This window comes from Hetaerina americana, unplaced genomic scaffold, assembly GCF_022747635.1.
Source record: "Hetaerina americana unplaced genomic scaffold, ioHetAmer1.1.p SCAF_4, whole genome shotgun sequence".
In the NCBI taxonomy this organism is placed as follows: domain Eukaryota; kingdom Metazoa; phylum Arthropoda; class Insecta; order Odonata; family Calopterygidae; genus Hetaerina; species Hetaerina americana.
The window spans coordinates 73398762-73426691 of NW_027286985.1; the positions used below are offsets into that span (position 1 = coordinate 73398762).

Genomic DNA, 27930 nt, shown 5'->3' on the forward strand with positions numbered 1-27930 from the left:
TGATCCCCCACCATGCAACTAATTACATTTTCACATCACAAAACTATCAGATTAATGAAAACATTTGAATTAATCAGGCAATGAATTTATGCAGAATACCATTTTGTTTAAATTGAATTGTTTTGGAATATGTGATGAACAGGAGGAAATTTCATGTCATGAGGCAGTAATTCAACTTATCGGTGATGAAACTAGTCCAAAAAAACCCTCGTTGTGTATGATAATTACATCAGCATTCAATTAACATTTTACAATTAATTTGTCAAAGTTGGTCTGATTCAGGGGTTGCAATATTCTTAAAAAAAGATGTAAGCAATATTTTCCCACTAGAAAATTAATTATTCCATGAAAACTGAATGCATCACAACTGATCAAGAGAACACCTGTTTGAAGAACTTTACAGCTGTGGCAGAATTTGCAATGTTCATTAATTCTTTAAAATGTATATTATTAGGATGAGATTGAGACTGTTTGGTCCCTTTTTCATGATCATCTCTTGTTTGGGGGGTTGTTGACCTTTCTCACCTGTGTGGTTGAGGGACAACCTCCCGAGAGCACCTTTGAGGCTAGAGATCTGGTGCTGCTGCTTGGAGACAACTCCGCACATAAGGAGGAGGTGCTGTTTGGTTCCTTCCTCTAAGTGCTTCTCCACAGCATGGCGAGGACCCTTCAATGAAAGAAATGAATTGAGTTTTATAAATAATGACCAGAAGAAAATATTTGTATGAATTGGATCAGTGGTTACTCATTGAAACCAATCTGTGAGAAAATTTGACATAACATATCAGATAGATAGTCAGCCATGCTAACTGAATTATTAAAATTACTGGGATACTTCTACAGTTCTAACCAAGCATAATTCGTAATGCAGTGTTAGCCTGTGAGAGTAGAAAATATCTTGTAGATAGTGCCTTTTTAGAAAATTAATTTGATTGAAAATGTAAAAGGACCCTGTTTTCCAATGTATTTATTGTATATATGCAGAGGAATTTTTGGTTGAATTAGTTATATCCTACTTAGGAAAGGCAAAATTAACATTCTTTAATGAAATAATTCTACTATGGTTTTAAAAAATTGTTTGAAAAATGTTAGCTCTCTGAAAGTGCATATTTCTGTGTAAACAAGTGAATTAGTCCTGAAGAAATTGTACAAAAGATCGAGTAGGTTCTGTAGTGAATTCTGAAGAATTCAAATACTCTTCTTAATTCATTTACATATTATTTGTATCCTGCAGGTAAAACATTCTTATCATTATTGAATGCAAGGAATGTTTTACCATTGAAAGATAAAATGGAATTTTTTCTTCCTTTGGGAATACAAGTCCTAAACCATTCCTTTTACTCATATGGATCTCTCACAGCGAATGTAAATAGTCTTGTGTGAACTACTCAAGCGAGATCTTGAGCAAGTTTTATATGAATTCACTTAATTTTTTCCTTCTCAGGGAATACAAGTCCTAAACCATTCCTTTTACTCGTATGGATCTCTCACAGTGAATGTAAATAGTCTTGTGTGAACTACTCAAGCGAGATCTTGAGCAAGTTTTATATGAATTCACTTACTTTGAATCTGCAGCCGGCATCTTTGAAAGCACAGCAAACACTGACAGAGGTGCAACGGTCTTTCAGATGAGCATCAAGTTCTTCTCTAGGTATAAGTGCGACTGTGACTCCTCCTGTCCCATCAACATAACATCTGTTTGGGCATGGCAGTGGAAATCTTCCACATTTGCTATGGTGTGCCTGGAAAAAAATAAAATTCATTTAATTCAATGGGAAAGTTCATGAAATTGAACACTTCATCATCACGATTTTTAGTTAAACTTTGAATATTGCATTATCACAGTTACATGAAGATGCCATTCTTTTAATCGTGGGGGAAGAGTTCATTTCATTGTTAACAGACTTAGGGCATGTTAAATTTTTCTATGGCAACATTTTATGCACTAAAAGATGTCAATAATAAACTTTAATTATTGAAATTTTGAAATATTCAGCAAAAAAATACTCAAGGCTACATATAATTCCTTTGTGACAGGAGTAAAAGAAACAGCAATTCCTTAAGATTATCAATTATGGTAATACCCTGAATAAAAACATGGTTTCATTCTGGACATCATCATCAGGCACCTTTTTCAAATGTACTACTCAGTTTACACGTCTTTGTAATTTGTAAATAAAGAGACTGCAGATGGTAATGGTAGAGCACTTGTTTACTGGCCTATATTTCACAGCATGAGATTTAATAATTTTATATATTCAGAGAAATGTACTTCAAACTTAGAGAGAATGCTCCAGGTGATTATAAATTCTTCCATGGTTCTTTTAAATATGTTTACATAGGTCAGGTATATATTTTAGCTGAGAGGGAAGCAGATGGGAAGGGAAGAGGGTTATGCAATGACCACTTCCATGGCTAAGGGGAGGGTATGGGGAAGGGTGTCTTTTGTGCATTCTGAAATCATCTGTGCCCTGTTACAGTGATGGGTTCCCCATTATCCCCATCTCTTGTTGTTATATCGATTAGCCAAACTGGGACATCCCACACCCCTCTCTCATCAGTTAACATATACATGAGATACCTTGTGAACATGCATTGTTAATTGCATTTTCTTAAGGCTTGATTTAGTGAATATTCATGTTCAAAGACCGCAAACACTTTAAAATATCTACATACTTTATTATTTCAAGAAATAATAATTGGAGTAAAAATTGCAAAGCAAATCTCAGTCTTTAATATAATGTCATGTGCCACTTGAAGACGACAGCCAACTTTGAAACCATGCTTGTGCTTCAATAAATACTCTTGTGGAATTGCCCTGTTTCCTTTGACCTTAACAGATTAGTAACCTTCAGCAGAGTCAACAGATTATACATGGGAAAGAACTCCTTTTTATCAGGTTCTTAAACCAATCTTTTTTCAGGAGGTGAGCCGCTCAACTGACCTGCATTGTGTCCGCAACAAACTCCTTCCCACAGTGGCGGCAGGGGACCAGCCTCTTGGGGCACTCGGTGGCCCTGTGCTGGGCGAGCAGTCTCCTTGCCACCTTGATCCCACACTTCCCCTCGCAGTAAATGGGCTCAGATGGGCAGCCCGCCACTGTATGTGCCTCTAGCAGCTCACCCGTGAACTCTCGGCCGCAAGACTCGCACCGGGCCCGCCTCTTGGGGCAGGTATGACGCAGGTGGTCCTCCATGAGCACCCGTGGGATCTGGGCACCGCACTGACGGGTGCATGGGACGGCATCGTGCCTACATGCGTTCAGGTGAGCCTGTCATTTGGTCGGTTGGGAGGGAAGGAGAACGAAAAATTTCATTAAAGAGCACAGTTATTGAGAAATCACAGCAGAAAATTAGCGTTTTGGAAAACTGTTCTTTGATATTTTTAAAAAGTAACTCTCATCTCTGTCTTCATAAGTTGGAATAATTAATTTCCGAATGAAGAAAAATGTATGCTGCATGAAAATAGCACATTAGTTCAAGTTAGCTCAAAGTGTAAGTTAGTTCTTCTGTGTCTAATATAAAAGACATATATTCATACAATGGAAAATGTAAAGTAGCCTCCCTAAAGACTACTTGTAAGCGTTAGTTCAAGTAGATTCATTCATCTCTGAAAGTTGTACTAGGAGGAATGTGTGTGCTCCCAGATACAACCACTGGTCTATTTTCCTTGAGTTGGAAGGCATGCATGATATCTTCCTCACTAACTTGGCTGGCAATGCTAGAATTTTATATTCCATACAGTAAATTTTGCTTCCATTTTTTCTCAAATGAATCGTAAACTTTGTGGTCAACATGATCAAAATATGTATAGTTCCATGCATGGGTTAAAAAAATCAATATAGTTTGTAAGGAAGACTAAATGCCTCCCAATCGACTTAAATAATAATTGGTAATGAAAAAATGGAAATATACCCATGTAAATATTTGGGTGTTTATTTCCCAGCTAATTATTCTTTGGAGGACGATGGTAATGTGACAAATTATTCATCAAGGAACACTTGCAATTGCCATACCTTAAGTTTCCTTAGTTCATCTGTCCATTTACACCCATCCTTGTGGTGGATGCAGTATACCATGGATCCCATGATGGCTTTCTCTGCTTCTGGATCTGGGAAAATCTGGAAAAAGCAATAATTACTTTGATTAGTGACACTTATTTGCTATTATATTCTTTATTTTACCAATTAATTTATTCTGTTGGGTTAAACGTTGTCAACAATCTTAGCTTGAAGCAAAAAATTCAACAAATGACTTTGTGACTGTAGGTAGCAGTTTTTCCAAAACTGATCGTCCACCTTTTGAATGTTTCTGTGAGTTGAATAATTTTGGTGTTGTTTCATGAAAACTTGATCAATTAGATCTCTCAACATGATTTAATGCTAATTATATGCTGTTTGATGGGGTAGGGAAACGTCAATGCAAAGTATAGCTACTCATGCGAGTATGAACTGCGCGGTTCATGGCTGTACTTAATACACGTCAAAGCCCACAGAGGGACTCGGTCCTGATCGGTTGCGAGCGACGCTCCGCGGCGGGAGACCAAACCAAAACAACAGTTCCTTACACCCACACATCGCTGATTTTTCCCATTCCACTCCCACGCAAAATCCATCGTGCCGGAAATGGGTATAGTAAGTACACCTCTTGAGACGATTCAATGAACTCGCCAACATTCCGGCCTTCGCGGGAAGCAGTGTATCCCATTGAAATTTTATAAAGTTACAGGTCACGTCCAGGAATAATTTTCTTTCGTCTTTTCTCAACATTTGAGTGTAATTTTTGGACTCTTCAATCCGCAATAGTTAACAGACGGATGATTTTGTACGCGCCGGTATCTAATCGCGCAAAAGATATTCAAAGTATACGGTTCGGGGTACTGTCAAAATTATCCTCGGGCTCCTTGTCGAGCCAAAACGTACTGCTGAAAGTCTAATTCGGATAATGATTAAATATTCGCCATTAAAGCTATCCATAAGAATCTTGCAAGGAATATTGGGGGTTAGAATAGGAGAATCTACAGCTAGAAAGTAGTCCGCAAAGCACTGAACGTGAAATTTCTCCTCAGATCTTTTTTTTTACTCATTTTACCACTCTATACTATGTAACTTCATCCCACCCTCCTCAAGAAACGATTGACGTTTCATTTTTGCAGAATTGCTAATAAACAGGCGGGCAGTTAAATGAAGTGGATCTTAAACATGGTGAGCGAAATACGCTACTTCCTAAATGATAATATATTCATCATTTGGGTTAACTCAACCTGTGATCTACCCATCTACCCAGAAATGAGACCATTCCTATCATTTTAAATAAGTGTAGCAAGTTAACCATGAAATGGTACCCAGAAGTACCAGTTGCTAGGGTTTTTTATGCTTTGGAACAAATGTTACGCAAAAAGCCAAGTTTCACGAGGCTTCTTACGGCAAAATATTGGCTCGAATTCTCTATAATTCAAGCGTGAATTCCACTTGTGTTTTTTTTTAGGTAGTACCCTGCGAGCCACCACTAGGATGTGTGGCAGGGGGTGATTACAAGTCACACACAAACCTAGATAAAGGTGTGCTTTCAATTCGGAGCGTGGCAGTGTTAGTGGGTCTCATTGAATCTCAAGTAAATGATTACATAGTCTTCAAGGGGGAAATATCAATATGAAATTTTTGTTTCCGAGACGTGCGTGACTACATAAACCGAGTTTTATACATAGATACATTTCTGGCACACAGTTAGTTATATCACTGAAGTGACAGTGACAAAGGAGGAAACGTCAGATGACAAGCAACTGCGAAAAAATGACGGTGCAACCATTCGAAAATATTCTAAAATAGATTTACGTGATCTCTTGATGCAAACGTAAACCCACGAAACTTCACTAACATTTTTTCATGGGTAATAAACATAAATATCATATATATATATATATATATATATATATATATATATATATATATATATATATATATACTGCATATGAACGGGAGGACGTGTAGGGCCTAATTAGAGATTATTCTCTTTCAATTTTTTATTCACGAGTCATATAGTACATCCAAAAACTTTTCAAACACCGACGGGAATGCGTGTTGCTGCACCTGGGGCTGTCCGGAGTTCAAAATTTTGGTCCATATTCAAAAATTGAATGTCAGTCTGCGTCCTTCAAGTAATCCCTAATCGGGCAATCATTTTGTAGCAGTATCTAACTATGTGAAAGAAAATATTTAGCAGGCAACCCCTAGAAATTACAAAAATGTTAATTTCACCGTGCACTGTAAATTACACACTCCCACAAGAACATCAAGGTACAAACGCGAACATTTTTTGGACTACTGTATTTCGGAGTTAAATTAGACTCATTGGATTTCGCCAAAAATGGAACCCTTTAAGTGAGACTAGAAGAATGGCGAGTTTTTGACTGCGGCTGAAGGCAGAGCTCGTTTGTTTGTTTTCATAAATCAGATCTTGCCTTGACAACAGTGATGGTCTCATCAACATCTACATTTTCTATCTACATCCATAGACAACCCCGGAAGCCGTCTCAAGGACGTGTGGCAGGGAGTGTTACGTCACCAGACATTTTGCATCTAATCTAATTATTCAACAAACACAGGTGTCCGGCGATCCTTTGTGTGGGCAAGTGGAAGAGGTGACTAAACACGCCATTCATGCAATATCCGTCAGACACGTCACCATTGCTCTACTGTTAATAACCACTTCACTGACTAGAACGCAAATAAGGAATCCCATTAAAGAGCGGGCTAACATGCAACCCAGTCACCGACTACCAGGTAGCAGTCCACACATTCAGAACGGACAATTCACAAATGAATTAGATGTACTAATTTATTTACATAAGACAGAATTATTCGGCCCAAGGACGCGTAGCGGGGGGGGGGTGTTAGGATGCCATTCATGAACTGAGTTGAGACGGAATATAACTATCATGTTCCTAATTATTTTCGCCATTATTTGCATGTTCCTAATTATTTCGCCCTTCACTCTCAGCCAGCCCCCCACTGCCCTGTGGACAGCCATTGAAGCTTTTGTGATAACCGTACATGCTGGCCCCCTCTCTTTCTCGCCCTTTATATAATTCATATAAAATGCAAGCTATAGTGATTGGATATGCTGCTAAAGCTGCCTAAGCTGCTAAAATCTATCGCTCTATTTCAACCACTCAATTGGTATCATAAGGCACACTCATTCCATTTTAAGAATGTTGTCACAAATCTAGGTCTTCTTATAGATGGATATTTTTCATGGTCTTTAAAAGTTCACAATTTGAAAATTGCACATCACATTATTGAATATTTGAACAAACTAGACTGGCTATTTCTGGAATATCGAAGGAAACATCACGTCCTGTCCTTACTCTATCAAATACTAAATTATAAAACCCGTCATTATTTTGCCAATGACTTCAATAGCCTTGATAGAATACATAAACTTAATACCAGAGTTAATCATTAACTCGTTATCCCTCATCACAGAAAAACTACATACGAGGGTCATCCGGAAAGTAGTACCCGTTCGTGAAATAAAGACAAAAAGTAAATATTAACAAACATAAAAAATTTTATTTGAAAGAGGATACTTTAAACTACTTCTCAACATAATCTCCAAGCAAATTAAGGCATTTGTCATAACGTGTGACAAGTTTCTGTATTCCTGCTGCATAGTCCTTCGCCGCCAGCTCATTGAGATACGCGAGGGACCCATCTTGCACAAATTTTTGCATAATGCAGATGGTGTTTAACAATTTCATGAACAATTGTTCGAGAAACATTGGGAAAATGCTCACAGATGTCATCAATTGTGACGCGCCGATCGTTCCTCACGAATTCGTCAACTGAGCTCACCAGTTGGTCTGTAATGACAGACGGTCTCCCCGAACGCTCATCGTCGTGTGTGTTCCCCCTCCCCATGTTGAAGTTGCGACACCACCGCCGAACAGACGACTCGTCCATTACATTGTCTCCATACACCTCCTTTAATTGGCGATGAATATCACATGGGCGAACGTTTCTTGCATTGAGGAATTTAATCACTGCCCTCACTTCACAACTGGCGGCGTTCTCAATTTTTTTAAACATTGTAAACAATCACAGAAACAACACAGGCAATGCTAGCGTCACGCAACTTGGCTCAGAGAAGGCAGACAAGCCACTGAAGCTATCTGACCTCGTCCAGCGGCTACTCGCGTCGTCAGCACTTCATGCGGCACGAACGGGTACTACTTTCCGGATGACCCTCGTACAACCAGTCATTTGCAGTCACAGCATGTCGTCAGTGGAAGAAGTTATCATAAAGATTCTCCATAGTTTCCATCTCGCCCCAAAATAAAAACGACTCTCTACCAATCATTGTGGGTTGCCAATGGGCTCGACCATTAATGCCTGAATGAGAGGCAAGGATCGTATTTTGTCGATTCAATCCACAGTGCACGCCGCGCACCTCTTCCTGCCGTTCGATAAGCACGTGTATCTTGTTTGGGCATCATTGCGCTTTCCCGAGTGACCCCCTTCCCTCGTCGACCATCGTTCCTCAGTTGTCATCTTCAAGCCACCTCGGAAAGATTCTCCCTTCATTGTGATGCGATCGAGGTCCCAGTCTCTAAGCGTTTCTAGAAGCGAGAGTCCTGGGAATGAGCGCGCGTGAATCTCTCCGGGCCTGCGGGATTCCCTTCGTCGGGCAAATCGAGCTTTAAACGAGCTCATCAGCCGCATTTGAACCCGACGGAGAGTTAGCCGACCGTCGGGCACGTGATAATCCAACAGTGAACGTGTTTCAGCTGATCGCAATCCGCGATTGTGGAATATAACGCGAGAGTCCATGCATTAAGGCGCCGCTGCATAAACTGGGCCTCCATACGTGATGACCGATCCCATAGCTTCTCCCACACCTAACGGATAGCCATTTGTGTGCCATCATTCTCGCAATCTAGTCACATTTGGACTTGCCAAAAATTTACCGTTCACCGGTAATTTTGAATCACTAGTTAAGGCTGTATAGAATGAAAGGTTATCGTATGCTTTATGCGAACCAATTTCACTGCAAATTTAAAATGGTTCAAAGTGAAAACATCTGAGCATTATTTTCAAAATGAGACTATCTTCTTATTTTCCACGTAAAATTCAATTTGATAGTCCCGGTTAGACACAGTGTCATTGTCAAAGGTGGAAAAGCGATGGATCACGAGAGCTTACACAGTTATGTGACCAGTGTGAGAGAAAGTTTCCTCGGAACTGAGGCGAAAACGCGATACCTAGGTCGGTCAATAAAATTGTTCCATAGTTATTTGCATTAAGAAAATGAGCAGCGAGTTTTACCTAGTTGTCTTTAATCACAAATTTCTCTGCATTGGTTTATGAACTCGTCGTCTCTCCTCAGCCTAAAAATTATTTATCATAATGGTCAGGGAGAGTTTCTTGAAATTACCAATTGGACAACGCTTGATCTGATTGCTGGTCTCGACATATGAGGGCGAGAGAGAAAAGTCGGGATGAATCGACCGTGGATTCGATTTTGCTTATTCATTTACGTGTATCACGGGGCTACGCGGGAGATTTCTCAATTCGAAGTATTTGATAGGCAATCCAATGGTCATTTCAGGTCAATTTGGTGGTTTTAATCTTTAATTGAACGACAATCCGTCGTCCTGCACTAATAAAATGCGCGCAGAGAAAGCTCTAGTAATTTTTTTTCGGATCAATTTGGTGTAATTAATACAATATTTTCACATTTGGTGATATTTATTACCTCAGTGCTTTCGTCTTCGGTGCGATATAAACGATATCTCAACAGGGTAGTGATTTCTTGAAGTTCTGGTGGCTATTCGCTTTACTGCAGTTCCTTTGTTTAATTAATGTTGCAACAGTTGGTCTAGGGGGTGCTTTTTTTGTTCGTAAAATCATGAAATGCCATTGCGATTCAATGGTAGCGCTCATCCAAATCTCTTCGCATTTTATTTTCCGAGCGTGCTGTAGAACAGTGCACTCGTAGTAGCTAGTCCTCATCTCGTGGAGGACCAGTTGCTATGCAATCAAATATTTATTTGTTTCCTTCTTTCCCTTTGTTTAATATGCATCTCTCGACCCGCGTCGAATAAGCGGGCTATCCGGTCTCTCTTTTTGGCGCCATGGGGCTTGTCCGTAAACGAAAAGGACGTATAGCGGGGACGGTTTTCGGGAGGGAGATGGGGGGGGGGACGAATAAGAGAGAAAGGCCCTTGAAAAAAAACCTCCGAACAATGGTGCGAAACTCTCTTTCCACTCTCAAATTGGGGTCGAAATACGCTCCTGCGAACTCTGCATTGTGTGCCTCAACGACGGCGTTTATTTGCGTGCGTTTTTTTTTTCTTCGCGAGCGTGTCTCCGAGCAAGCAAGAGTCGGAGGCGAATTCGTAGTCTCTTCTCTTGACGCCCGAGTGGTCTTTATAGAGGGTCGCGCGGCGTAGGTACGCTGCTACGCAATGAGTGCAATGCCGTCGAGCGAGCGTTTCACGGTATCAGGCAGCGCCAGCCACTCGTTCCCCTTTCAATTTACTTATTCATACGCGCTTTCCTTTTTAAATCTGCCCCCCCGGGTGGCGAGGGGAAGGGGCGAAGATTCAAAGCGAAGTGGCCAGCGCACGGGGACCCGCTCGTTTCCTTCCTCCCATTGTTTTCCCCGCCGCGTTTCCGCGGGATGGGAACAATTGAAGAGGGTGTGCTTCAAAAAGTCTACCCGGAGGACCCCGCGTGTTCGGAGTGGACAATCTCCCAAGCGGGTCATGAGCTCCGCCTCTTCCCGAGGGATATCTTTCGCGTTCGGAGTCGATTCGCCATCCCACCGGCCGGGCGGGGTGCAAAGCTTCCTTGCGGAACGAGGGAAATCTCGGTGAGGAAGGTGGACACGACTAGAGGACCGCTCACGAAGTGAATTTTCATTTGGCCGCGTTCGGTGGACCGCCACGACTGGGGATCGTTAAGTCAGAGTCGGGACTGGGACCGATACCTCGGTATCAGTATCCAGGTCAGAAATTCTAGGTACCGGTATCTAAGTACTAAGTATCGAGGTAACTAAGGCCTAGATACCTTTGTCACTAAATATCATGGATAACAATATCGTTACTAAGGGCAAGAAAACTAAATGTCAAGTTTTCCTGTCCCAGTACCAGTGCCGATCTTACATTTAAAATGTTTTTCACCATTCTGAATAAAATATTGCTAATTAATATTTTGTCCATCGATTTCACTAGTAGCGATCTTCACCTTTAAGATTTTTCCCTACCGGATCACACACTAACGCCAGAGTGTAAAAAATTGTCGAATATGTTTACAGTTTTAACGGGGCTGGAAACGGTATCGGTGCCTAGTCACTCAAAAATATCTAGGAATAATGTTGTATTTACCAACCCCTAATACGTACAGTAAAATGAGACGTCTGCAGCGGGTGTTGAGAGGATATGTAGGGCGAAGCAATCCCCCCCACTCAGTTCCTCCTCACCTGGAATCATTCGCGATTCACCTCACATATTTTGTAAGAATTACTATGATACAAAAATCGGAGTTTATCGATCTCATTGGTCAGTTTTTGCTCCCCGTACTAAGATCCGAACGGCGTGTGAAATTTACAAATCTGAGTTGGTAGCACAAGGGCAGAAACGGTGAAGAATTATGAGTGGCATCCGAGAAATCCAGCAGCTTTGGTGGAGTCAGATATATCCAGTGATTAGGATTTGAACCCAGATCCTGAAATCAGCCGTCGAGAAAAAATATTGACAATTGCACGGAATAACGTTCCGATATCTCTTCAGAATACGAGCATAGGAGACTAGCTACTCAGTTTTCGCTAAAAATCCTGAAAATCTAATTCATGTTTTTCCGTATCACTCATTACATCGGTTTCGTTAGTCATTGGAAGTTGGTGATATTGATAATTTTTGGTCGATAAGCAATCGACTTAGATAATTTGCTATTAATAATATGAGTAAAAATTACATATTTTATTGATGATTAATTATGCTCCTCTTGGGGCGTGACTATGCTAGATTATTATCCTCCGGAATATTGTCTAGATCATACGTAGTGAGAAATAGGATGCATAGCGCCTTTCCTTCGACTTCTGAAAAATAACACTCGCATTTATGTTGCCGTTTTCAATTACATTATTTCATTGTTGGCTAAAATATCCCCGTCATCATGTTGTTACGGGAGCAGCCCTACCGTGAATGTGACGACAAGAAATGTAAATGTTTTATTCCTTAAGAGCGAGTAATTTCGAGCGAGGTGCGTGTACCTCATCGACGTCGTATCGCGAGTCACGGTTGGGTGATATATGAAAGAGGGGGGCGAATGACCGAACGTGATGCAGAATATGGAGAGTTGTATACAAATACCACCCAGCCGCACAGATCCGCAGGCATCCACTTCGACTGCACGAAGAGAAAAAGAAGATGAAGAGGGAGAGAGAGAGGAAACGGAAAAAAAACAGGTGCCGGCGTGTGTGCGTTTGGCAGGGCGACACGCGATTGCGTGGTGGATGAATCGCGCGCTCTGCGGGGCGGAGGGTTACTATGTGCAACCCGCCGCGCGGCCCGGAGTCTTCAGACAGGCAATCGTGGCAATAAAATCCTCCTTTCTTTTTCTTTCCCTACACTGCCGGGGATAACTGTTTTCCATTCCAATCGAATCGGGTGAGAGAGGCACTCACGAGGGGTAAATGCGGAAGGTTCACTGCAACGCGCTCCATCCACGGGTCCTTCGTTCTCGACAGTTGCCTAAATCGACTGATACGCTCCTGGAATATATTGCGTTTAATTTCCTCGGGTGAGGGTCCGCTCGCTTCAACGTTCAGCCGATGGAGGAGGAAAACCAGGTCCAGTTTATTTGATTAAACTTGCGTCGAACACCGAGAAAGTCAAATCTTCGATGGATGATGATCCAGCCGAAGATACTCAATTATTTTTTTTAGCTCACCGTATTTTCTGACGACTTATGTCTACGGCGATCTTGGTTTGTCCCTGCTGTGGATACGTTTGCACCTCCTTTTACATTTGTAAATAATAAATCGGAGTGATTGACATTCGGACTGGAGCTAGTTAATCTTTGGTTGACGTCCCGTCAAATACATAAATATTCAATTCAATGGCGTTAACACCGCTTTTAGGCGCCATCCTATTGGTAATAACAACGCATTAAAAATGACCCATCAAGTAATGAGAAGGTCCGCACTTAGCGATCCTTTTATTGCTGCTGTCTGCACAAATACCAGGAATATTCGTCATTTTGGAAAATCATATTTTAGTCGCTTAGCCAAAAGGTTACGACGATCATAAAATAACTATTACTCATGTGTTATTACTTATGTATATATTATTTCTGATTGTTACTGAAGTTGAGAGAGGAAAAGAAACGTTTGAAGAAAAAGATATTCCCCGTGATTGTATCCAAATTTCCCTCTCCTCTTACTCTTACTATATTAATCAATCTATATTTATCACAGTAAATTACCACTAGGGTGTGTAGCAGGGAATGGCGAGACAAAGGCTTTTGTTCATGCAATAGTATTTGAGTTATGAATAGGCTTTATGAAATACAGACAGATGAAATCGATTGTTTCAATGCTTCGACTACAAGTGAGTATTTATAAGAATTAAAGTCTTGTATTACGTGAGGGAGAAGACTACATAAAGAGCGTTAGGTGAGTGGGCACAGCTGACGTCGAGCAAGGGGTAATATGGCATTCATTTTCTTTAAAATACCCCGCTGTTTCATGACATCCTTTGTTTCTTTGATGACCAATTATTTCGCGAATTCTTCTTTGAATAAAATCTCATCTTGAAACTTAAGCAGGTACTCCTTCATGGAATGAGTCGACTTCCGTGTAGCGGAACGGTCGAACCATCAGCCTACCTCTCCCCCGCGCCCCCCAAGTGGCGGGAAAAAGAATTTTATGCCAGCATGAAGGTTTCCCCGACTTCACTGGCATATCTCCCACGGCAATAAGTGTCTAACTGGTATTGTTCGATACCCGATAAGCCATTTAAAAAAATTGAAGAGACAAAACAAATCGAATGTCGAAATAAAATCATCGATAATCGGAAAATAGTCGATTTTGATCCTCGTTATTATATGGTGGTCGAAAGAAAATGATCGCTGTGGACTTAATCGATACATGTCGCCCATCCCGACCCTGCAGGAGGGAAACAGCGTGCGAACCGATTGGGAGCAATCTCCAGCGACCTTGGGGAGGCGCCGTGAGTGCATCGGCCGCACTCTTGCGCGCACTAAATACGTACGCCGCCCTCGCGGCGAGTGGTCGGCGGAAGGTTCACTCAGGTTCGATGACTGGGGAAACGATAATAAGACGACGAAGACAAAGAAGCAGCGCTCCTCTCCCTACCACGCTTCCTTCCTTCCTTTTGAGGGACCCCCTCCCCTCAACTCCAACGGCGGCCCCCTCGGTGGTGCCGCCGCGGAAAAGGACCTCCTCCTCTCCTCACCCGCTGATGAAGGCCCAAGCGCGACTGCGGACGGTGACCGGCAAACCTGAATGACTTGTGTGCCGATGTGTGTGTGGGGGGGGATGATGGAGATGGGGTGGACGGTCACCCCCCCCCCCACCGCCCCTCCCTCCTGCCCCAAGAAGTCGCCGTTCTCGGAAACGTAAGACGCCTCCCTCTGGGGTTCTCCTTCTTCGCAAACGCCTTCGCCCCGTCCTGTCGCACCTGACCAAGCGATCGACGACGCAAGAGACTGCAGGATTGGTGATGATCACAGAAAGTCATGAATATCATTCCATCACCCGAGCGACGCCCGAAGACGTGAACTTTTCTAATGATTTGATATGATGACGATCGAATAATTCCCGAATCATTCCTTTAAATTATTCTGCGAAATATTAGAATTGAATTCGAGGTTGAATGGGACTCCTGGGGATTCCGTTTCGCGAACAGAGATTAGAATGCAAGTCATACCCTTGAGCGTGTTTTCAGAGCAGTAGGTCTTCTGTGGTGATTCGAACTCGAATATGGTTCATGTGCAAGAATTAACTGCAACAAATCCTGACGATTCTGACAGCATATGAGCGACAGAAAAGAAAACTTGGTCTTTTACTGGATGCTAGGGTTTCAAGAGCTGGGTTTTGATCATTAATGCATTGAGAGGACGACCTAATTATGCACGTGTATATATGTCTGGGTATGTTTCTGAGGGAATGATTGTTGTGGGTAGGTATTCTGAGGTAAGGAATGGCCGAAGAGATTATTATTAAGAGAAGCTTATGAGAGGAAGTTGGCTGGGTTATAGCCCTCTTTATTTTTTTCCCCAAAGATTAAATGCAATGATGAAACCTGGTTTATTAAACAAAACTATTCCTCGGGTGAAAAATTTGATCCCTTTCCATCCAAAATCGGAAAAAAATCCGAGAGAAGTAAGGTTTTACACGAATTCTTCAGTAAAATGCGAATAAAATAATGTAATGACAGTGAAAATTACCTAAAGCAACAATATGCGTATCCGTTTATTTTTAAATTAAATTAATGTAGCTCCCAGAAAATAAGATTGCTTGAGTCGTGATGCTCCGTTTCTAAAACTAGAGGGCAGCATTATTTTACATGAAAATCACGAGAACCTCAAGCCTACACACATGATATCCTTGGAAAGTGTCTCACGTCGGCGGAAAGCTCCTTTGGCTTACGATTGCCACTCTCCGTCTATTCAAGAGTTCTGAAAAAGGCGTTACAAGCCAAAAAGGTGGAAGACGGTATTGAACGGAATTCCTTCCTTCTTGTGGGAGCGGCATTAGATAAGGCAAGCAACCTTTTCTGGCAGGAAACAACCATCGCGGGTCGAACGAGAAAACATGTCGGTACCAAAGAGAGCGAAAGGGAGTGATGAATGATTTTATGTGTTGAATAATTTGTTTTCGATCGAACCTAAAGGCGACAACACTCCCGATGAGATTCAACTGCGCACATTTGTATCGCTCCATAGAGGTAAAAAAATCAAGTTCGGAAGTTATCATTCCCGAGTTAACAAATCGTTTCGTGTACACTTCTTTACGAGAAAACGGATAGATCGGTCTCCACATGCCAGGAGGGTGTGCCTCGCGGAACTTGAATAGGAACTCTTTTCTTTCAGGGCGTGGCCACCCAAACGAGAAGGCTCTTTGTCCTCTCCCGAGGCCTCAAAAGTCTCCCCGGACAGATGAATCACGCCGTTTGCGGATTAATTCCCCGCAGTCCTTCGGGATGTGGACGAAGTTTTCATGCTCGGTGTTGAGGGCTCATTCTCGTGTCGCAGAAACGTCTAAAGGCTAGTCGGGTCCAGTGAAGGAGAGAGGTTGGGCGTTCGTGATTCGTAAGTTTGAAAATTTTCGTGCTGCCAATCGTTCTCTGATGGGGTGTTCATCTCAGAACACCCCATCTGCTGTCGACGTATACGTATGGGTACAGAAACGCAACAGTATTTCACTCAGGGTTTTCTTTTCAATCAGCAGCTTGGTAAATTTCATTCAATAACTCGCAAAGTAACTCAAGCTTTTGTTTTTATTGTTCTCCTTGGAAATAAGCTATCGAGGGATGATGTTTTGGTTTATCTTACGCTTTATTTTTATGTTACATTGACAGAGATATCTAAGTCATACGTCCTGTGGTGCCCAAGGGACTTTCTCTGAGCCTTTTACCGAATCTCGAGTTCCCCAATGCCGAAGCTCGCCAGCATACATAATGCGCTGTAATCTGATGTGGTTGGAAAAATAAAATCACGGAACCACTTACTCAGTTTGCGAGGCTTCGCAAGTTTAATGATTAAGTGATTGGAAGAAAGAACAGCTTACCGCCGTAATAGGTAACAGAAGCAGGTTCTTCGTGGACAAGTTCTCTCCTTTAAGAATCTTTAAATCAGCTCCCTTATTCATCGGACCTGATTACATTTCCTGTCTTGGCGAGTGAGGCTTCTGCTTCATCGATCGAGATTCAATTCTCCCAACAATTGACTCGCAAATGGGTCTGACAGAATAAGGGTTAACATTTTTATCTAATTTCCCGAAACCAATTATTCAAAGGTTGGATTTTGGGAGGAGTTTTCTTGATTCCGCCGCGACATTTCCCAATTTCTCGGCAAGAATGAATCCCCCTAGAAAGAGACCCGGGAGAAATCCATGAAATGGAGAATGAGAATTCCGCACGACAGTGGCCAATAATTTTCTTCATAGATCGCTTGTTTTGACATTCTAGCAAAGATTTGACTAGGCTGGTATCGTGAGACTCGTAGTGTGACCCCTGTTAACCAGTGGCGTCGAAATTTTGTGTCGCGGGCAAAAAAAAGCACTTCTGGGGTATCAGATACGCGGGTAAAGTGTTCTGCGTGACTTTCGCGGAAAGAAGACATTTATTTTTCGTGATATTCCCCATGGACATGAAACGTTATTAACTCTAATTGCGTTCATCTCTTGTGGCAGTGCAGATTTCAATCAGCTTCAAATTATATATAATTCGAGTTCATTTAAATGGAACCCTATATTTTCCCCGACTGCCTTTTCACATGCCGGATTATAAGACCTGCCTGGTCGATTGGCCTTGCGCACCACTGGATGGTCCCGACTCCTTTGGTTCAGTGATTCCAAAACTTCTCGAGCTTGGGGCACACTAACGAGACATCCCCTGTCTTGTGGAATGCCAAAGATACACCGACAGATTTCGCTGTAATGTGAAAACCCTTGAAATTGCGCTACAACACTCTTCTAAGGCAAAGCATGTGAGAAGATCTGCCTCAAATGATTGTTATGAAATTGATAGGAAATATTTAGACGATTTTAGAGGATGTGGATCTGCATTCACTGAAGATCTTTGGTTTCATAAATATCGTAGGTAAATGAGACAGTAAAGATGAAAGTACCCGAATTGCATAATTTATATTCTTTCTGAGCAATAATATCTAATTTTTTGACACGTGTACATATTCAAACTGCATTAAATCACATTATGTTAGTAATTTTGGTGTGAGCTTTAGGTTAGGAACTCAATATCCCGCACAAACTGAGGCCCAGCGTCATATAACTAGGTTTTTAGGATATTTTTATGCGTAACTTTGTCCAGTATCATCATTTTGATTCAACAGACTTACTAAAATGAAACATGTTCGAACTATACTTACCTCACAATCTGAATTCAACAGTAATATTAGATTTTAATCGATGTGGGTCAATGTTTTTCCCATAAAATGAGAGAGAATAACATACATTAAAGTTATTGAGGCGCGGGATCGTTTAAACTTATTTCCATGCGACACTTAGAAAACGATTGCCGTGTAGTCAAATGCAATAACTCACGTTAAATTTGAACTGAAAAGATCGAATTCCGTCGTATGACGGCTAATAGCCGGGTATCATACCTGTCTGACTATCGAGTATCTCGTTACGCAGCCCTTAGATGTCGCGAGCAGCGGAACACGTTGCAACTTTTTCCTTTTGGCGAAGCTAGGAACCTCTGGGGACTTGATGTGGACAGGATGCACTCATCCCCCTTCCGAGAAAAAAAACGCCCGGATTCCATAGATTCCCTCACTTCGATCCCCGCAGTACTAACCGCGAGCATCAGGTTGGCCTTCGCCCGACCGAGTGAGACTGCCTATGCAGGGAGGCGTGGAGCAAGTCTACCCCACTTGACTGCAAAAACCGCTTTCCCACGGGAGGCTCAACTGATTCACGAACTCGTGAACGGCTGACGCATGGCGCTGGCACCAAGAATCCTACGATTCCCTCACGTATCCGCCCCACGAAACGGGACTGGGGTACTGATGCACCTTGTACCTCCACGAAGGGGCGATTATTCCCGCGAGCGACACTTAAAGCGGGGACAATCGAGAAGGCTCACGAAGACCTCTCAATAGCTTACATCGTCAAACACCACGTATTTTAGCCTAATTTCCCCACTGAGTAATTTATGAATATTTTAATATAGTTCTATCCTGCGTCCTCCGTCATAAAGTTTACCTGAGGCTAAGGTGAGAGTTCGGGGTCGTGTACTCGGCTGGAATCCTATCGAAATGCTCTCTTTTTTGGCTTCCGAAAACGTAAGATTGTAGAATTATCACAGAAATAAATTGTTACTCTTTTGGTATCCAATTTAATGTGATCACTTATGCATCTCTATGAATGGTATCAATACTGTAATGTTGAATGCTCAAAGCAGTGTCCATGTCTCGTAAAGAAAAGGCAGTGCAGATTTTAAGCATTAAAAAAAAATATATTCCACCCGATGTCAACGACACCAGAATTCAGGAATGAGAGGTTTGTGGGATAAATGCTAAAGATCAATAATTTACACAACATTATTTATATTTGTTGAATTAATTCATACGAGTCTGGAAACGGTGTTTGATGGAATTAGTTAGTAGAACTAATGCATTCACCCTGAAAGAGACTACCAATGTAACTCAATCAGCGATTAATTATGTCGACTTTATCGGGTGAATATATTGTATGGAAGCTGGTTTGAATAATATCTCTGACATAATCTCATTAAGTAGCCTGTTTTAAAATCAAATTTAACGTATTGGAATAAGTTTATTGACAGAATCCCATTCATTGAGGAATAAAAATTAAGTCTTTACATCCAGGAAAGAGATGCATAGCATCGAAGGGAATGCGTCTCCACACGGTCGATAAATATCTTTATATAGGAGCGCTTTTTGTGTGGAGCAGGGGTCAGCGTTACAAGGACACATTAACCGTCATCCCTCGTGCTTTGACCTCTTCCCTCCACCTCAGCTAGCAGTCGTCAAAGTGGCTGCTCTTCCATGCGGGCCCGTTCACGGGAATGACTCCTTGAAATGCAGATGTAGATGAAATAATAATAGCGGTGATAATGCCGCAAGTATGTACCATGCGATCGCGCTTACGGAAAAGAGCCATCGTCTGCCTCTTAACGTCTTTCTCTCGGTCCTCCGGGAGAAAGGAGGAAGGCTATATCACCGGCTATAAATAAAGGCCGCGCGCGCTGAGCCCAAAGCGCCCGCCGAGTCGTGAGATCATGATCCGAGGAATGTCCTCTCTTTATCCCCCCCCCCTTTCCCCCAAGTAAAAATAAAATGATAAAAAGGTGCGGATACGGCGGATAGGTGCGTCTTGAGTGTGTACGTAACCTAACCTCGGACACTGGAGGAGGAAAATCTTTTTCGTCGTTTCACATCAGTGGGACGAAATGAGCCTTTTCTCTCTCTTCTTTCTCTTGGTGATCCCGGACCAAGGTAAACAACGGCGCGGATGGATTAAAATAAAAAGTTCGCGCGCGCGTATGCCTAACCGAACCCTCATTGAACCCGGACGCGGGGCTCCCTTCAATTTCGAGGTTGAGTCCTTTTTGTTGTTTTTTTTGGGGTCTTACAGCGAAGGGGAGTAAGGGGATGTGACGTGGCATTAATCTTCCCCATACGGTGTCATAAAGTTCCGAGGGAAACGAGGGGTGGTTAAGGGGGATTGAAATGCCGTTCGGTCGGGATGGGGATACTTCCCTCCTCCCGCTGAGCAGGGAGGAGGGAAGTAGATATTGGGGCGGATTTGGGGGTCGTTAGCGACCCTTGCGTCGCGCGTCATAAAAGCTGAATTCTTCGGGTATAAGCAGGAGTTTGGGCGGGTGCGCTTTGGTTCGTCGCTGCTGGGTTTTTTTTGCATTACCGAACGCAGATACTGTGGGTGGGACATGAACTAGACCGGGTTAATCGGCTCCCTCACTGACTTATCCGGGTCGGTCACAAACTATTCGTCTGGGCATTATACCTGTACTATTTTGGGGTGTATACTATAGGTTATAGTTACTTAAGGCTCGCTTAGGGTAAAGTTAATAACTATCTCGGTTTAACTTCCCGAAGACGAATATATTACTTATTTGCTTCTCCCTCCCAACTGCCTTTTTGCTAGTGACGGTATCGTCGATTACTACAACGTTCACGGAAATTTCGTCAGGCCAGTAGCTAAGTATTACCACGTATTCTCTCGTGAAAAAACAATATATATATATATATATATATATATATATATATATATATATATATATATATATATATATAGATGTATACCTAATGAACACCTACAGTGTAATGATGAATCCACTAAAATTTCACCTTCAGTATCAACTAATTCGATTGCATCAATTGTTGAAGTAGAATTTAAGCCGCTCACAAAAAGGTCCAAAGTCGATCAAAACATTTGGAAAAACGTTTCTGGTGAGTGCAAAAAGAATTTCAATGGAACCAGCGCGGACATTTGACAGGTTCTCGATAAACACTTGTCGCTGGACGTGCGTTACCATTTGGTTGACATGAACTTGTTCAGATATCATAAGAGTTCTCTTGCGGTAAACCGCCTGAGTTGTGCGGGTTAATTTTTTTAAATAAAGCAGTGACAAGTCATTCAATCCGTCTCCGCAGTGGAAGAACCCTTCTCAACGGGTGAATCGACATATTTCATGTCATCGAAGGCGAATTTGTTTTGACTCTCCGGATAATAAATTTTCGCCTTGGAATGTTTTGCCCAGTCAACTCCCGAGAAATAAGGAAAAAAAACGACTGATTTTGTAATCCATCTCCTTGGGTTTCATTCTTTTTTCACCGATGAACTTGATCATTGCGCAACGCGCGGACGTATGGCGGCCATGAATATCGCATCGAAGAAATTTGACGAAACAGTCTTTATAATTGACCAGACTGACTTTTGAGTTTAAGATAATACGGCAACACACGTGCTTTTTAATTCGTTTATAATTAGAACACGAGGGGAAGCGTTCCTCGTCATTTTTACGCCGCCGCATTCCACGTCGGGTATTACGAGAGATCACAGGGGACTTAGTCATGCATGCGGGCGTCGGCGAATGCATTGTTTGTGGTCGGACGCGCGGAGTGATGGTTTATGAAGATGGGAGAGGTTGGCTTGGGGTTTAATCATCGCGTCCATCCGTTGCGCAGTGGACTTAATCCAATTCCTCGAACCACTGAATAAAGGGAGGCGGAGGGCAAGGGTTTACGCATCGGGGTGACAAGGCGACCTTTTATGCCCACTCTTCGTTGTTCATCGAAGAATGAGTCGCCTCCGCCCTTATCGCGAGGCTGGAATGACCAACGAAGTAATGGACAGGGGAGAAGAGGCCCTTCAGAGGCGGAGAAGCGGGCGGAAGGAGTGGAAAAAACGCACCTAAGTCCTGCGTACAAGCAAGAGTTCATTTTTATCGAATGGAATGGCATACCGATACAATTTGTAAAACGCCATGTCTGCACTTTTTAAACATGCATACATAAATATATACATACACGTGCAGTGTCTCCACGAAAACATGGGTTGTAAACTCAAGTTTTTCCCAACGCAGTAGCTTTTGCTTTGGCGAAGAGCTTCCGAGACTCAATCCGGGTCGAAAAGTCAATTGCCGATGTTTCAAAGGCTGACACCACTGCTATCGTCAATGCAGTTTCAGTGCCGGCAAGGCCAAAAACCAGCCCTAAAAATCTTTTCTCTCCCAATTAAGTATTGATGGTTAATGAATTTCATTGATTTTTCAGTTAAGGCACGGATTTTATAGAAAAAAAAAGTGGTTTGCTTACGAGTGTACTCGTCCAATCCGTACGTTTTGTCGAAGCAGTCGCGTTAATTCGAAAGATGAGTAGGAAGGCGGCTACTACATCCTTGTATCGAACGCGGCAGTGGTCGTTGGTGAATTTTAATTGAGGTGGGTATGATGTCCGTGTAGGTATTAATTCCTATTTGGTTTCCATACGGGCTAACTCCTAAGTGTAACCGCAGCTTTTAGAGGGCGAGCGATTTTATAAATTGAAATTCGGAGTTTAGTTACAGTAATTTTTACTCTGCCATGGTATTTGGAAAGGAGGGGATTTGGAAAAACGGATGAAATCACCTCTATTTTTACCTTCGGAGTACCTCATACATTTTACTCCAAAAAAGGAAGTAACCTTCGAATACCGCCGAATGTCGAAAAGTTGTAATTCCATTTTTGGGGCGATGAATCGGATCGCAAATATATTTAAAAAAAAGGAATGTTAACGGCCAGCTTCCGGCCTTTGACGCTTGATTTACCTCACCCACCCGTATAATTATGATAGATTTGGCTCCATATGGTCGCGGTGGTTAGCCAGAAAATAACACCGGTCAAGTTAAACAACGACGCATTCCTTTTCACGCGAAAATTGCCTCTTAAAAGTGTTTCTGAAACATACATGATGGTCACGGACAGCATAAACGAGACCACAGATCAAATGATCCCACTCTCATATTCAGGACGAGTGCGGAGAAAAAAAAACCTCACCGAATGTATATCTCATTGTTTTCTTGGCCACAACAAACAATTAAGGAGTCAAGTTGGCCCCTTACTTAATTCTAGCTTTGCGACGGAAATGGCCGAGGGAAGGTGTCTACCGATCCGTCTCCCTTATTTATTTTTATTTTTTCACCGTCGGACGGTTGAGAGGAATGGGGGGAAAAAAAGAGAGGAATAGTTTCGAAGAAAGCGGAGGGATATTCCATTGTTTGTGCACTGGGCGTTTGTGTCTGTGTGTGTGTCCTACCATGGCGACCAGAATCCGCGGAATGTCCGGAACACGTCATCCGGGACGCCCACGGAAGGGAGGATAAATCGAAAAAAAAAACCAGGGACGAAAAGGTTTGTGCGTGTTTGTTGTTCACGGAACTGCCGCACCCTCCTGCGCCAAATGTATACATCTCTCCCGCTCTCCTTCTTTCAATGAGAAGGGTGGCTGTCCTCCCTCCCTCACTCCTGGGGGACCTCCTGGCTTAACAAGCCCCCACCCCCCAACTCTCCGTCTAGATGTCTCGTCCTCTCCTTGCCTATGGCAAGTCCATATTCCTTCTCTCCATTCTACCCGTTCAATATGTCTCACCGGTGATAGATTTGTTGCTCAAGGGCGGCTACCTATCCACAGATTCACTTGTGTCCCCCACCTATTAATTACGAGCTGGAAAAATGAAATTACCCAACGGGTGCTCCCATGTAACTCAAATTTTAAATGGGAGTAAAAGATATTATTTTTCAACCATTTACATGCCCCCCCCCCCCAAGTCGATAAGACATGGGAACACGTCGCATCATACTGAAGTTAACGCTGCCTTATGGTAATGCGGTGTGATTAATAAAAACTTGGTCGAGATGAATGAGTTCTAAAAAAGGTGAACAGGGATTGAACAAATTCTCAAGTTCAGCGGAGTAGAATATTATTTTAAAGTTAATCGGATGAAATGAAAGCGTTTCAGAATGCATTTTCGAAGAAAGAGAAATTTCTACTTCGGGCTCGCTAGAGGATAATTAATACTACATACAAGTAGGGATTATAACATTCATGGCTATTTAAAATTCGCGAATTTAATTATAACGATGCACTTTTACGCTCAAAGGGGATGATGCTAAAAGTTTCAGGATGAAAATAAAGATATATATCGGAAATTTGAAGTACCTTTCTCGTACGTTTTCATAGTTGGCTGCCGTTAACGTAAATGTGAGTTCCATCATAAATACGAAGTTATATGCCAGTCCTCGCGCCTATTTCGGTGAATACTTTCATAAACATACATTGCACATCCGAAATCGTACCCTCAGAGTTTAGAGCTCTCGAGGACTTGGCCATCATATGTTTCGATGTAAATTAACATCGGAATCACGCAATTCAGCACTTGCTATGTTTGCTAGCCACTTAAGGTTATAAGCAAATGATTGGCAGGAAAGACAGACGGAAGGATCTCCAATGGAATAAACGAGATGATTGTGATTTGGGATACATGTCTTAGTAAGCATGCTAAAGTTGACGAATGAACCGGAGAGTTCTGTGACTAATATGGGAATGCGTCATTCTTTGCACGGAGACAGATTAAAAAATATACAAATATTTTGCGATACGCCGTTTCAGCCGCGTCTAATTAGAAAACTCTTGTACTTCTGCGCTGCGTTTTCTGCCCCCGTATTCGCGAACAGAGCTTGAAAAAAATAGTGCTGGGGGACAATTATGTAAGGATATCTGCATCACTCTCGCGATTTCGTTATTGCCAATAAGGTGAAGGATAATGAAAACGCCATTTCGCGGACGATATGAGCTGTGTCGGGTATCCGTGGTATCAAACTGTGCCAGTGAGTGCCGCACTATGTGAAGAAGATGAAATGCGTTAAAATATCCACGATCTCTTTCTGCAACCTAGTTAGATACTTTCGTTTCCCAGTAACTGCTCACAGCTTTTCCCAAAAATGCTTACCACATCGTCCAAACTTTTCTCCATACGCCGACGTTTAAGAAAAATTCTACAATGGGTAATATCGAAATATTTTGTGAATCTTGCGTGAAGTGGCGCGAGAAAGCGAGCATTGTGTGGGAAAATCTTAACAGAATACCACCGCATCCGAAATGGGAGAGAGAGGTGACTACATGTCTCAGAACCGCACAAATATAAACGACAACTGAAATGAAGATGCCATGGAAGTTTTTTTTTTGATATCTCACCTTAAAGAATGCCCACGCACAACACACATCACACTACACGACATCAGGGTAAGAAATGAAAGAAGCCATTCCCAGTCATGATGATTCTGCCTCAGGATAAACACACGACATACGCGTTAGGTCTTGTTTCTAATTGTGTTACTTCAAGACCATCTAGTGAAATCTGGGTCCTTGTAACACGGCCATGAAAATGTTATGCCATGGATTTTTGAGTTATTCTCGTCAGAGGAGGAACTAGTACGACTCGCATTTTTCGATTACGTTAAGCTCTTTTAGATTATATTCCATAAACCAGGCCAAAACAGTAATAACCCCTATTTTTCCTTTCCATCAGCTTTTTCCCCCTTGGCTACAACTTCTGACCGCGTTATGGGAACAAAGTATTCAGATCAAAATTTGTCTGGTGTGGCTTTCAGGGTAATAAAAATACTAAATACATATTAGCAACAAACTGTTCTGGTATCTAACACGTTAGTTTCACTGCATGTTGAGCAAGCAAGCACCCTGTGTATCAGTCGGGAATCGAGTCACTCCTTAACCTTCTTAAACCTGGCGAATTCCGCGCCGAGCGTTGCGCTTGTGCCCTCTTCGTCCGCTGACATTCTTCGTCCATTCCTCTCGCTCCTCCTCCCACGCGCCCTTCCACACGCGTGCACGATACGCGTGTCTCTCTCTCCTGCCGTTGACTCGGGTCGTCTGGCGCCTCCCCCTGCCACCCTTCTCCCCCCTTCCGATTCTAACGCCCCGCTTATTCGCCGCTCTCTTTGCCGATTCACCACAATCGATTTGCCGCGCCCCCCGGATGCGACTCTTTCTTCCTCGAGTCAGAGGGCGGGAGGCGGAATCCCGCCGCCGGTGCCTTTTGATTTAGGCGCCACCCACCGACCACCCAGGTCTTCCGTCCACCCCCCCTTTCCCCACTCTCCTCCTCCACCCGAACGGCACCAAATTCGGTCGAGCCGAGCGGTACGTGCGTGCGCAACGCCACTATTCGTATTCGCGCGCGACAAATTCGATTTCGACCTCCAGTCAGGACGCTTCGTATTCGTCTCGCTCGATAAGGCAAATCTTAAGGCCACCACAACTCAGCTCGCGAGAATATCAGCGTTTTATCGAACAGGCGAACGGCAGAGATCTCGAATTTATCCGATAGAAATTTTAAGAATGCCGTCAGCAGGGCAAATATAAGGTAATTGCCCCTTCCGCTAGCGTTATTACGTTCATTATCTCACCTTCAAGCTTCATGCCGCTTGCTCCCTGCCCATTATTATACTCCTCTCCAGGAATTAAAGTCAATGATAGCTCCTTCACTATCTCCCGAAGCCCCTTCCCTATCCGAAGCTGTTAAACTATGTGGATGGGAGTTTATGTGGAAGTACGAATTACATTACTAATAAGGAGTCCACGCCAGAATTCTGAATTCTAAAATCCGCTCTATCTCCTTGTACTGCATGAGGGACGGCTTCCTTCATGAGGAAAACAAGGAACTAGCTAAGTGCTAGCTAACTAGAATCATCGTCATTGGGCCTCACAGTGCTTTCTACCATGAGATCAATATCGTAGTTCTCTTGAAGTTGACGCGAGGAAAGAAACTCCGAGTTTTATGATGGCATAAGTAGGACTTCAGGACACCTTTAAAAATCGATGATAACAGCATTGGGAGAGGCTTCATGCGCGAAAAACTCTTCTAACTAAACATCAATCGTTGGCGTTGAAATTTCCGGAGGCTGGGGAAGGTGAGATCTTCATTCTTTCCGACGCGTTTGAAAGAATGGTTTTGAATGAATTCGTCGGAGCGTAACGCTGGATAATATCGGGTACGAACATATGAACTTTTCATCCAGGCAATTATGAATTACCTAGCTCAATACCTGTCGTATCATAGGCGTTCAATTCTTTTAAGAACGCTATGGAAATGTATGAAACACTGGAAAGAGAAGACTTCCAGTGTCACAGATATCGGTTTTGAGAGAAGACGAAAGAGTCATCTAAGGATCCTTCATGGCCTTCGTCAGAGACCCGTGTTTCGGTAACGCGAGAAATAACGCACATACACGTCTGTTATGGATCTTTTTGATCACTCGGGCGAATGCACTGCGCAGGGGAGCCCTCTTATAATTTTTTTTCGTGACCTCGTTGCCCGGTGAACCGCGACATAAAAGAGGAACTAACGTCTGCACCCTGCTTGCGGCGCGACAGTTGAAGATTTTTACGTTTCCTTTTCCTCGTATTTGCCTCTAATGCTGCGTTTTTAGCTCTCGTCTCCTCTCACCCGAGCAATTATCATTCCTTGGTAGCGTTTGATGAGGAAAATGTCGAAATTTTTCTCTCTTCCAACACTCGTGCCACGCGAATTAGCGTTTATCTCATCTCCATCAATTGCTGTTATTTTGTTGGTATCTCTTCTGCATAGTTAAAACATCAAATGTTGTACAACGCCCCGA

The 27930-nt window shown here is 42.6% G+C and overlaps 1 protein-coding gene across 1 annotated transcript in view; it reads right to left on the reverse strand.

Annotated features, from left to right (window-relative positions):
- Positions 1-27930, reverse strand: part of Traf4 (TNF receptor associated factor 4) — a 93083-nt gene that overhangs the window by 4782 nt on the left and 60371 nt on the right. Inside the window, exons 2-5 of the mRNA XM_071590368.1 lie at positions 4016-4120; positions 2945-3271; positions 1563-1742; positions 526-667 (exon numbers count right to left, since the gene is read on the reverse strand). Of these exons, the coding sequence (XP_071446469.1) occupies positions 526-667; positions 1563-1742; positions 2945-3271; positions 4016-4120 (754 nt within the window). The remainder of the gene's footprint in view (positions 1-525; positions 668-1562; positions 1743-2944; positions 3272-4015; positions 4121-27930) is intronic.